General features: G+C 52.7%; 1 protein-coding gene across 2 annotated transcripts in view; it reads right to left on the bottom strand.

Annotated features, from left to right (window-relative positions):
- The window catches only part of DNAH17 (dynein axonemal heavy chain 17), a 14,992,541-nt gene that overhangs the window by 7,189,603 nt on the left and 7,790,670 nt on the right, over window positions 1-12,268 (bottom strand). For both annotated transcript variants that reach the window (XM_085617470.1, XM_085617471.1), the window contains one exon: window positions 11,864-12,037. In XM_085617470.1, coding sequence (XP_085473596.1) covers window positions 11,864-12,037 — 174 coding nt within the window. The remainder of the gene's footprint in view (window positions 1-11,863; window positions 12,038-12,268) is intronic.

Raw genomic sequence — 12,268 nt, 5'->3', positions numbered from 1 at the left:
ATTCCCTGTGGGATACGGTGGAGGACGTGCTGCCCCTGTGTCCGGAGGAGGTCCGGACGCGTCTTACCCAGGCTTTGGCCGACGGGAGGGATGCAGCACGGCACGCCATAAGATGTGGGCTTGACACCACGGACTCGCTAGGTCGGGCGATTTCCACCACGGTGGCGCTCCGCCGCCACGCCTGGATGCGGTCCACGTCATTTTCCGGGGATGTCCAGAACACCCTCATGGACATGCCCTTTGATGGCACTCGCCTGTTTGGTGAGAAGGCGGACAGTGCGCTGAACCGCTTTAAGGACTCCCGGGCTACGGCCAAGTCCTTGGGCCTCTCGGCTCCGCGGGCGCACACCTCCGCTTTTCGCCCCTTTCGTGGCCAAGGAAGGGGCGCCTCCTCACGTCCGCAAAGCCACCAGCCGCAGAACCAACCTGCGCGCGGTCGCGGACGTGGCTTCCGCCGTGGCGGAAATGGAGGCCGACGTGGTCAGCCCACATCCACCCCGTCAGCATCCGCCTCAAAGCCTTCCTAGTCCGAGCTTTCAGGCCCATACCACGCCAGTGGGCGGCAGAGTTCGCCATCACCTGCTCCACTGGCGGTCCATAACATCGGACAGGTGGGTGCTGCAAATCGTCCGAAGGGGCTACTCCCTCCCCTTCGAGACGACCCCTCCAGCCATGCCACCGCAGCACCACCGTATCTCGGGGGATCATTTGGATCTTCTCCGCGAGGAAGTTTCGGCTCTCTTGGCCAAGGGGGCCGTCGAGCGCGTTCCGAGTCCAGAAGTAGGTCGTGGTTGTTATTCCCACTACTTTCTGGTTCCCAAGAAGGGCAAGGGGGGCCTGCGCCCTATCTTGGACCTCCGGAACGTCAATGCCTTCCTCCGAAAGGAAAGGTTCAAGATGCTAACGTTGGCTCAGGTTTTAGCTGCCCTAGACCCTGGAGACTGGATGGTAGCGTTGGACTTGCAGGACGCATATTTCCATATCCCCGTCCTGCCGGCCCACCGGCGTTACCTGCGGTTCACGGTGGGCCAAGAGCACTTTCAGTTTACCGTGCTCCCCTTCGGCCTCACCAGTGCCCCTCGGGTGTTCACGAAAGTGATGGCGGTGGTCGCAGCTCATCTGCGCAGATCAGGGGTCCCAGTCTTCCCCTATCTCGACGACTGGTTGTTGAAGGCGGGCTCGCCCCAGGCAGTCGTCTCCCACCTCCAGACTACGGCGGATCTCCTGCATTTGCTGGGGTTTTCCATCAACGTGCCGAAGTCACACTTGAGTCCCTCTCAGAAGCTCCTCTTCATCGGAGCGGTTCTCGATTCGGCGCAGTTCCGGGTCCATCCACCGGAACAGCGGGTCCGGGATATACAGGCCCTGATTCCCATCTTTCGGCCTCTATCCCGGGTTTCGGTCAGGCTAGTGTTGCGGCTTCTGGGGCTGATGGCCTCCTGCATCCTACTAGTGCATCACGCCAGGCGGCGCATGCGGGCTCTGCAGTGGGACCTGAAGTTTCAGTGGGCCCAGCATCACGGCAACCTGTCCGACCATGTCTTGATCTCGGAGGGCACTGCACAGCAGTTGCAGTGGTGGCTCACGGACCGCGAATGGGTCAAGGGCAAGAGCCTCTCCCTTCCCCAACCGGAGCATGTCGTAGTGACGGATGCGTCCCTCCTGGGATGGGGTGGCCATATGGGAGAGGCGGAGATCAGAGGCCTCTGGTCTCCGGCGGAGTCTCGTCTCCACATCAACCTGTTGGAGTTGAGAGCGATCCGGCTTGCACTGAAAGCCTTCCTTCCCTCTGTCAGGGGAAGTGTCGTGCAGGTGTTCACGGACAACACCACCGCCATGTGGTACTGCAACAAACAGGGCGGGGTGGGGTCGTGGACCCTTTGTCAGGAGGCTCTGCGCCTCTGGACATGGCTGGAACACCAGGGCGTCACCCTGGTGGTTCAACATCTGGCGGGCTCTCTGAACGCCAGAGCAGACGAACTCAGCCGCCGGTGCATGATGGATCACGAATGGCGTCTGAACTCCGAAGTGGTGCAAGGCCTCTTTCAGCAGTGGGGAGAGCCTTGGTTAGATCTATTCGCCACCGAAGAGAACGCGCAATGTCAGCAGTTCTGCGCGTTGGAATTTCCAAGGCGGCACTCGCTCGGCGACGCTTTTCGTCACGAGTGGAGTTGCGGTCTGTTGTACGCCTTTCCGCCTATACCACTTCTGCGCAGAGTGCTGAAGAAGATCAGGCGCGACCGGGCCCAAGTCATCTTGGTGGCTCCGGATTGGGCACGAAGATACTGGTATCCCGAGCTACTCAGTCTGTTGACCGATCCCCCGATACGTCTGCCCCTTCGGGAGGATCTTCTGTCGCAGCAGCAGGGGACGGTCCTCCACCCGAACCTGTCCAGCCTCCACCTCCATGCGTGGAGATTGAGCGGCGGCAGTTGATGCCATTTGACTTGCCTCCTGAAGTCTGTGATATCATTCTGGCAGCCAGGCGTCCCTCCACAAAGACGGTATACGCCTGCCGGTGGAACAAATTTGTGGCATGGTGCACAGCAAAGGCTGTGGATCCCCTTTCCGCCCCTCTTTCTGAGGTTCTCCTCTTCCTTCTTTCTCTGGCCCGGCAGGGCTCTGCCCTGGGCACCCTGAAAGGTTATCTTGCTGCCATCTCCGCCTTCTTGCGGCTTCCTGATCAGCCTTCTCTTTTCAAGTCCCCTGTGGTTACACGCTTTCTCAAAGGCATTACACACACGTTCCCTCCTGTCCCTTTTGTAATGCCTCAGTGGGACTTGAATCTGGTTTTGACATTCCTGATGTGCGCTCCCTTCGAGCCTCTTCACAATTGCCCTCTTCGTCTTCTAACTCTAAAGACTGCTTTTCTGGTAGCCATCACCTCGGCTAGACGGGTGAGTGAGCTCCAGGCTTTATCTTCAAAGCCTCCTTTTCTATCTGTTCATCCGGACAAGGTTGTCCTTCGGCCTCGTCCCTCTTTTCTTCCTAAAGTGGTGACTCCATTTCACCTTGGGCAGTCTGTCACCTTGCCCACCTTCTTTCCGCCTCCGCATCCTTCCAAAGAGGAAGAGAGGCTCCACCGTCTGGACCCAAAACGTGCGCTCTCCTTTTATCTGGACCGCACAAAACAGTTCCGGGTGGACGACCAGCTTTTTGTTGGGTACGTGGGCGCTAAGAAGGGGAAAGCTGTGCACAAACGAACCATCTCTCGGTGGGTCGTTTTGTGTATAAAAATCTGCTATTCCTTGGCTAAAAAGGACCCTCCTGTTGGGCTGCGCGCCCATTCTACTCGGGCCACGGCGGCTACTACTGCCTTGGGACGGGGAGTCCCTTTGCAGGACATCTGTCAGGCGGCGACGTGGGCTTCGCTACACACGTTTGCCAGGCATTATTGCCTTGACAGCCAAGTCCGGAGGGATGGCTTCTTTGGCCGTTCTGTCCTCCAGGACTTTCTGGTGTGATCTTGGTTCGCAGACCCACCACCGGGGATGGTATTGCTTGGGTATCTATTCTAAGGTGAGGAATCTAACTAACGTGTTTCTTTCAGATGAACAAGTTACTAACCTTCGGTAACGATGTATCTGTAAGAAACATTAGTTAGTTAGATTCCTCACCGACCCTCCCATCCTCCCCGTTCTGCGAACTGACATCTAGGGTTAAGGTTGTCCTTTCAGGCCCCTAGATTTTGTTTTTGGCACCAGTGTCGGTCTTTGCATGGCTCTGCGTTCCTGGCGCGGAAGGCTATGTACAAGAACTGACGTCAGCGCGCGAGGGCGGCGTCTAAGTACTCCGACGACGTCATCCCGGCGCACGACGCCGACGACGGACGCGGAGCCGCAGACGACGCCTAGCGACGCGCAAGGGGTATTGCTGACGAAAAATCTTCCGGATCCAGTCTGACGCCTGGGGATATTCTAAGGTGAGGAATCTAACTAACTAATGTTTCTTACAGATACATCGTTACCGAAGGTTAGTAACTTGTTCTTTAAGTTTATTATCTCATGCTTTTTAGCACAAGTAAATGCCCTAAGTAAATCACCAAAAGGACATCTAAATGGCCAACTCTGATACTTGCGGCGGCACTATGCACTTTAAACATGTATGTTTAATCCTGCACGCCATGGCCTGATATCATTCTGCAGCTAAGACTCTGAATGGGGGGGAAATGTTACCCAACAAATTGCTGCTAATATTTCCAATAGAACTGAAGAATTAAGACTATGGGCCACCAATGCAGGGGGAGTGGATATTCCGTGCAATTCTAAAATGTGTGTTCTTTTTTTTTTTTCCTTTTAACTGTTTATCTTTCCTTTTTTTATCATGTTAATAAGAGATGGTCAATTTTTGTAATGGTTTTAATTAACTGTACAATAAACTTATTACTTACTTACCTATTACCTAGTGCTTTAATATTGTGACCCTTGTTCTCTAATCTCATAAAGAGGTTAGTAGAGAGTGTTTAGTAATAAATACATATATTTTATATATATCTTGTGTGGTTCTCCTTTCATTTGGTCACTCAGGTGGTTATAATGAACAAGTTACTTACCTTCGGTAACGATGTATCTGTAAGAAACATTAGTTAGTTAGATTCCTCACCTTAGAATATCCCCAGGCGTCAGACTGGATCCGGAAGATTTTTCGTCAGCAATACCCCTTGCGCGTCGCTAGGCGTCGTCTGCGGCTCCGCGTCCGTCGTCGGCGTCGTGCGCCGGAATGACGTCGCCGGAGTACTTAGACGCCGCCCTCGCGCACTGACGTCAGTTTTTGTACATAGCTTTCCGCGCCAGGAACGCAGAGCCATGCAAAGACCGGCCAGCGTGCGTCGACAGCAGAGCCAGGCTCCTCATGGCCGAGAGGAAGGCACTGACCTCCGCCGGTGTCGCGTCAGTCCCAGGGACCGGCTGGTATGGGGACTTGCGCGCCGGAGCCGCGGGGGTGGAACCACCCTGACCCTCGGCCGAGTCGCGCGACCGGCGAGGGGAGTCCGAAGAGCGGTGTCGCTTCTTGGACTTCTTGGAATGCTTCGACTTACCCGAAGACTTGGATCCCGACGACCGATGGTGACGTCGGCTGCGGCTCCGCGACCGATCCTTGGACCTCCTCCTGGACCGGGATCGAGAGGCTCGCGGGGCCGAGTGGCGAATCTCGAGAAGCTTACGGGACCGCTCCCGTCTAGCCTTCGAGGTCAGGGCCTTGCAGTCCGAACACGACTCCGCGTCGTGGTCGAGGCCCAAGCAGTAAAGGCACCGGCGGTGATGGTCCGTAACCGACATCAAGCGGCTACAGTCAGCACAGGCTTTAAACCCAGGCATCCTACCGGCACCGAAGTCGACAAGATCAAAAAGGATCGAAAAAGTTAGTCAAAAAATGACTAAAGGGGTAGCTCTCCCGGATCTGCGCTTACTGGCGCGGAAAAAAGAAGAACTGACGTCAGCGCGCGAGGGCGGCGTCTAAGTACTCCGACGACGTCATTCTGGCGCACGACGCCGACGACGGACGCGGAGCCGCAGACGACGCCTAGCGACGCGCAAGGGGTATTGCTGACGAAAAATCTTCCGGATCCAGTCTGACGCCTGGGGATATTCTAAGGTGAGGAATCTAACTAACGTGTTTCTTTCAGATCTGGTAAACAAGCTGCTTTACATTCTTTTGAGACTTAGCCTGCAGGCTGTTCTCCATAGCTACCACTAGAATAACTTTCAATAAAGGTTATCTTTAACCTAATCATCAATAAAGGTAGTTTGCACTGGTGCAAGGTGCCCACTATAACTAGTGGGCAGCATATACCAGGCCAACTTCTCACACCTCCCAATCCTTTTCTCCACTCCTAACCCTTCAGAATAGGGCAGAAAAAAAGGCATGGAGTCATATGGCTCCGTCAGTGTGTGTCTCAGCGTCGGAGGAAAGATACAAAAACAACAGTTGATGAACAGAATGCAGAGCAATGTCATACATTCACCCCAGTACAGAGATCTGGGCCTAAATCCATCGTGTTTTTCCTACCATACCATTCCAGTTTGAACGCAGCCATATAAAAATCAATCTTGACCGTGTGCCTCATGGGAACTGTCCATCCCAAACAGCTTCGTGTTTTCAGGAATGAGGATAGGGGAGGCACAGCCAGGTGATGTGGAGGACTTCAGAGCTAAACGCAACACCAGAGAAGGTCGCTACGGAGGTGTGACCAGCATTGGTCCGGATTCTGAAACAGCTCCACTCAGAGTTCATGGTGCCGTGGCCAGAGCGCCTGGCATGGGAAGCACTGAGGCCCTTCCGTCCTCTGAGCCTGCGGGGCCCGACGGCATGCCGGGAGTGTTGGGCCGCCCAAATATGGCACACATGGCATCATAAAATTCCTTCAACTGGGTGGGGTCGCCCCCTAGCCCGGGAAGGGAGGAAACACGGAGCCAACCCAGGCACCCGCTCCGCAGAGCAAGGCCTCAAAAGTCAAGGTTCCTCCACTGCGTCATGAGACAGGCAAGGCGAAGTTGAAGCACGCTTCGACTTCTTGTGCTTCTTGTGGTGCCTCTTGCCTGACTTCGAAGAAGAGGACATCGAATCATCGGCACGGTGCTCGGACCTTCATCTCAACGGAGACCTGGACCAGGATCGAGACTGACGAGGCGACCTCCATGGTGTGGGAAGCTTTAGGGACCGATCCCTCAAAGCCTTCAAAAGACACACAATTGATGTATGGAATGCAGAAAAAATCAAAACATTCGCCCTCAGTCAAGAGATCTGGGTTAAATCCATCATTCTTTTGCTCACTATGCCAACCCAGTTTAAACCTGGCCATATGCAAATCAGTCTTGACCCTGTGCCTCATGGGAACAGTCCTGCCCGAACTGCCAAACCGGGTCCTCCCTCGACCGGAAACAAGCATCCTAGGACCTGCTTTGGAGTTTCACCCCTCATCAGCCAGGATAGCTTAAATCCATTAGCACAGTGAGCCCGGGACCCACATCTGGACATACCTGGCACACTTAGGGCGAGGAATCAAGAGACACACCATTGATGGACGAAATGCAGAGAAATACTAAACTTTCACCCCCAGTCGAAAGATCTGGGTTAAATCCATCATTCTTTTGCTCACCATGCCACCCCAGTTTAGACCTGGCCATATGCAAATCAGTCTTGACCCTGTGCCTCATGGGAACAGCCCAGCCGGAACTGCCAAGTCCTCCCTTCGGCGCCATGGCCCGGCAGTCGGAGCACGACTTGGAGTTGTGGTAGCACTCCAGGCACCAAAGACAGACCAAATGGGGATCCATGACCTACATGGTGCAGTGACAGGCGCCACCTGGTTTGAACTAGACAAGCGAACAGGGTCAGAGCTTGAAGAATCCAGCACCAAGCATCACTAAACAATAGGCCTATTAGGTAAGTATTGAAGAACAAGTTACTTACCTTCGGTAACGATGTATCTGTAAGAAACATTAGTTAGTTAGATTCCTCACCTTAGAATATCCCCAGGCGTCAGGCGGGATCCGGAAAGATTTTTCGGCAGCAATACCCCTTGCACGTCGCTAGGCGTCGTCTGCGGATCCACGTCCATTGTTGACGTCGTGCGCCGGAATGACGTCGTCGGAGTACTTAGACGCCGCCCTCGCGCGCTGACGTCAGTTCTTGTACATAGCTTTCCGTGCCAAGAACGCAGAGCCATGCAAGAGACCGACACTGGTGCCAAGAAATCTAGGGCCCTGAAAAGGATAGCCTTAACCCTAGATGTCAGTTTGCAGAACGGGGAGGATGGGTGGGTCGGTGAGGAATCTAACGAACTAATGTTTCTTACAGATACATCGTTACCGAAGGTAAGTAACTTGTTCATCTGAAAGAAACACGTCAGTTAGATTCCTCACCTTAGAATAGATACCCCAGCAATACCAACCCCGGTGGTGGGTCTGCGAACCAAGATCACACTAGAAAGTCCTGGAGAACAGAACGGCCAAAGTAGCCATCTCTCCGGACTTGGCTGTCCAGGCAATAGTGCATGGCAAACGTGTGCAGTGAAGCCCACTTCGCCGCCTGACAGATGTGCTGCAAGGGAACTCCCCGGCCCAGGGCAGTAGTCGCCGCTGTGGCCCGGGTGGAATGGGCCCTCAGCCCTACAGGAGGCTCCTTTGTAACCAAGTTTTAATACACAACACGACCCACCGAGAGATGGTCCGTTTGTGTACCGCTTTCCCATTCTTAGCTCCTACGTATCCAACAAAAAGTTGGTCATCCACCGGGAACTGTTTGGTGCGGTCCAAATAAAAGGACAGCGCCCGTTTTGGGTCCAGACGGTGGCGCCTCTCTTCCTCTTTTGAAGGATGCGGAGGCGGAAAGAAGGTGGGCAACGTGACAGATTGCCCGATGTGAAAGGAGGTCACCACTTTTGGTAGAAAAGAAGGACGAGTCCGGAGGACAACCTTGTCCGGATGAACAGAAAGAAAGGGAGGCTTAGATGATAGAGCCTGGAGCTCACTCACCCGTCTAGCCGAGGTGATAGCTACCAGGAAAGCAGTTTTCAGGGTCAGAAGACGAATGGGACAATTGTGAAGAGGCTCAAAAGGAGCGCACATCAGAAAGGTCAGAACAAGATTCAAGTCCCACTGAGGCATTACGAAGGGGACAGGAGGGAACATGTGAGTAATGCCTTTGAGAAAACGGGTAACAACAGGGGACTTGAAAAGAGAAGGCTGATCAAGAAGCCGTAAGAAGGCAGAGATTGCAGCAAGATAACCTTTCAAGGTGCCCAAAGCAGAGCCCTGCTGGGCCAAAGAAAGAAGAAAGAGGAGAACATCAGAAAGAGGGGCGGAAAGGGGATCCTCAGCCTTTACTGTGCACCATGCCACAAATTTGTTCCACCGGCAGGCGTATACCGTCTTTGTGGAGGGACGCCTGGCTGCCAGAATAACATCACAGACTTCAGGAGGCAAGTCAAATGGCATCAACTGCCGCCGCTCAATCTCCACGCATGGAGGTGGAGGCTGGACAGGTTCGGGTGGAGGACCGTCCCCTGCTGCTGCAACAGAAGGTCCTCCTGAAGAGGCAGTCGTATCTGGGGATCGATGGACATACTGAGTATCTCTGGATACCAGAACCTTCGTGCCCAATCCGGAGCCACTAAGATAACTTGGGCCCGGTCGTGCCTGATCTTCTTCAGCACTCTGGGCAGAAGTGATATAGGCGGAAAGGCGTACAACAGACCGCAACTCCACTCGCGACGAAAAGCGTCTCCGAGCGAGTGCTGCCTTGGAAATTCCAACGCGCAGAACTGCTGACATTGCGCGTTCTCTTCGGTGGCGAATAGATCTAACCAAGGCTCTCCCCACTGCCGAAAGAGACCTTGCGCCACGTCCGAGTTCAGACGCCATTCGTGATCCATCATGCACCGGCGGCTGAGTTTGTCTACTCTGGCGTTCAGAGAGCCCGCCAGATGTTGAACCACCAGGGTGATGCCCTGGTGTTCCAGCCATGTCCAGAGGCGCAGAGCCTCCTGACAAAGGGTCCACGACCCCACCCCGCCCTGTTTGTTGCAATACCACATGGCGGTGGTGTTGTCCGTGAACACCTGCACAACACTCCCCCGGACAGAGGGAAGGAAGGCTTTCAGTGCAAGCCGGATCGCTCGCAGCTCCAAAAGGTTGATATGGAGCTGAGCTTCCGCCGGAGACCAGAGTCCTCTGATCTCCGCCTCTCCCATATGGCCCCCCATCCCAGGAGGGACGCGTCCGTCACTACTACGTGCTCCGGTTGGGGTAGGGAGAGGCATCGGCCGCAGACCCAATCGCGGTCCGTGAGCCACCACTGCAACTGTTCCGCAATGCCCTCCGAGATCAAGACATGGTCGGACAGGTTGCCTCGATGCTGGGCCCACTGAAACTTCAGGTGGGTATGGAGACAGACGCGGCTCCTGCGGCTCCGACAGAGCCGCGGGGGTGGGACCACCCTGACCCTCGGCCGAGTCGCGCGACCAGCGAGGGGAGTCCAAAGAGCGGTGTCGCCTCTTGGACTTCTTTGATCGCTTCGACTTACCTGAAGACTTCGAGCCCGAAGAGCGATGCTGGTGACTGCGGCTCCGCGACCGGTCCTTGGACCTCCTCCTGGACCGGGACCGTGAGCAGCGCGGAGCCGAGTGCCGAAGCTCGAGAAGCTTACGGGACCGCTCCCGCCTAGCCTTTGAGGTCAAGGCCTGACAATCGGGGCACGACTCCGCTTCGTGGTCGGCCCCCAGGCAGTAAAGGCACCGGCGATGGTGGTCCGTCACCGACATCAGTCGATGACAGGAGTCACAGGCTTTAAAACCAGGCATCCTACCGGCACCAGAGTCGAGTCGACAAAAGACCAAAAGGAGTCAAAAAGTTTAGTCAAAAATTGACTAAGGGGTAAGCTCTTCCCGGATCGGCGCTGTCTGGCACGGAAAAAAGAAGAACTGACGTCAGCGCGCGAGGGCTGCGTCTAAGTACTCCGACGACGTCATTCAGGCGCACGACGCCAATGACGGACGCGGAGCCGCAGACGACGCCTAGCGACGCGCAAGGGGTATTGCTGACGAAAAATCTTTCCGGATCCAGCCTGACGCCTGGGGATATTCTAAGGTGAGGAATCTAACTAACGTGTTTCTTTCAGATTCTCGGTGCAGTAGGTCTGGGATGTGACCCACATACATCCCAGGAAGGTGGTTAAAAACCACTGTTATCCACGACTAAAAATAAACCCCCGCAACCGAGAAAAATATTTTCTATTTATATAACTGTCATAGTACAGCTTGTTCTGATGAATAAACACAATATGTGAGCAAATGAATAGCTTCCCAAACATAAATATCACACAGTCATGTATCTTGATTGTAGTTGTAGAAAATCTTTTATTGTAAATCTCAAATTCCGTTATTTATTAAAATCTCCACACAATTGCTTTGCCAACGCGTTTCATCCCTCATGGGACTTCTTCAGGGCTTAATAGAGTGTTATCACTTTTGTTAACAATTAGTGCGGCTCCAGGCCAGCCTTCACAGCAATGTTGGACAAACCGTATATTGGTTGAGATTCTCCCTGGATTAACCACAATAGGTCCTTGCAGCTAGTGGTTTAAAATCTCTTTATTTATCTTTCCAACCAGAAAGTTTATCATTCTGTATCAAAATGTAGATATAGTAATGTCGCTTCCTCTTGTACGAGCGGAGTCCAGGAATGTATCCAGAATGTAACTACAATCAAGATACATGACTGTGTGATATTTATGTTTGGGAAGCTATTCATTTGCTCACATATTGTGTTTATTCATCAGAACAAGCTGTACTATGACAGTTATGTAAATAGAAAATATTTTTCTTGAGTGCGGGGTTTATTTTTAGCCACATGTGTTTGAATCCTGAAGTCTTCTTGCTTGACATTGAAAACCTACACACGAAGGAAATCAGCAAAAAGTTAAAAAAAAGTCTGTCAAAAAATCACAGGGGGTAGCTCTTTTCAACAGATCAGCGATGATGGCGTGGAAAGAAAAGAACTGACGTCAGCGTGCTGGGGTGGCGGTTGTATTGATGATACGGGCGTCATGACGAACACGGTGCCGACAACGTCATACGGAGCTGACTGACGCCACCTACCATGGGTACTACAGGGGTACTGCTGAGAGAAATTTTCCGGATTCAGCCTTACTCCTGGAAGTTCAAAGGTAAGGAATCTGCGTCTGGATGTCTCTATCAGATGTATGTTTTTAAAGAGTTCTGGGTTCCCACCCCTGGGAGGTACTATTCAGTGCTCATGACCATTAATAAGGATCCCCTAAAAGAGACATATAGGATACCTTTATGTGCTGCTATTTATATAGGGTTGAAATATGTACAAATTGATACCAATTGATTGATTACCTGCAGTGGGATCTCAATATCCAGCTCAAATTGTGGAATCTTTTCAGTCCAAGGCATAAACTTCTTATTTTCCGTGTCTATGTAATAATCAAATACCGTTCCTTGAGAAGGGAACTTTATGGTTTTAAATTCATTGATCCACCATCTGCTGAACTCAAGACGGTAGTCTATAAGCTATAAAACAAAAGGAAGAACACTTGTCATAAAGAGACAATACACTGTTTCTTTCTAAACATTGTGTGTGGAGGAATAAGATAATTGTTTCAGATTGCTTTAGCCCACCTGTCAATGATAGGGAAGTGTCAACAATTTAACAATACAGAAATATATCAACATTCTATAACGTTATGTTATACAAGGAAGAAATGGAGACTGGTGTATTAAAGAGGCTGATTGCAGTACATT

This window comes from Triturus cristatus, chromosome 7 (assembly GCF_964204655.1).
Source record: "Triturus cristatus chromosome 7, aTriCri1.1, whole genome shotgun sequence".
NCBI lineage: Eukaryota > Metazoa > Chordata > Amphibia > Caudata > Salamandridae > Triturus > Triturus cristatus.
Note: the sequence above shows the minus strand (reverse complement) of the source record. Positions and strands in the feature narration are given on the sequence as shown.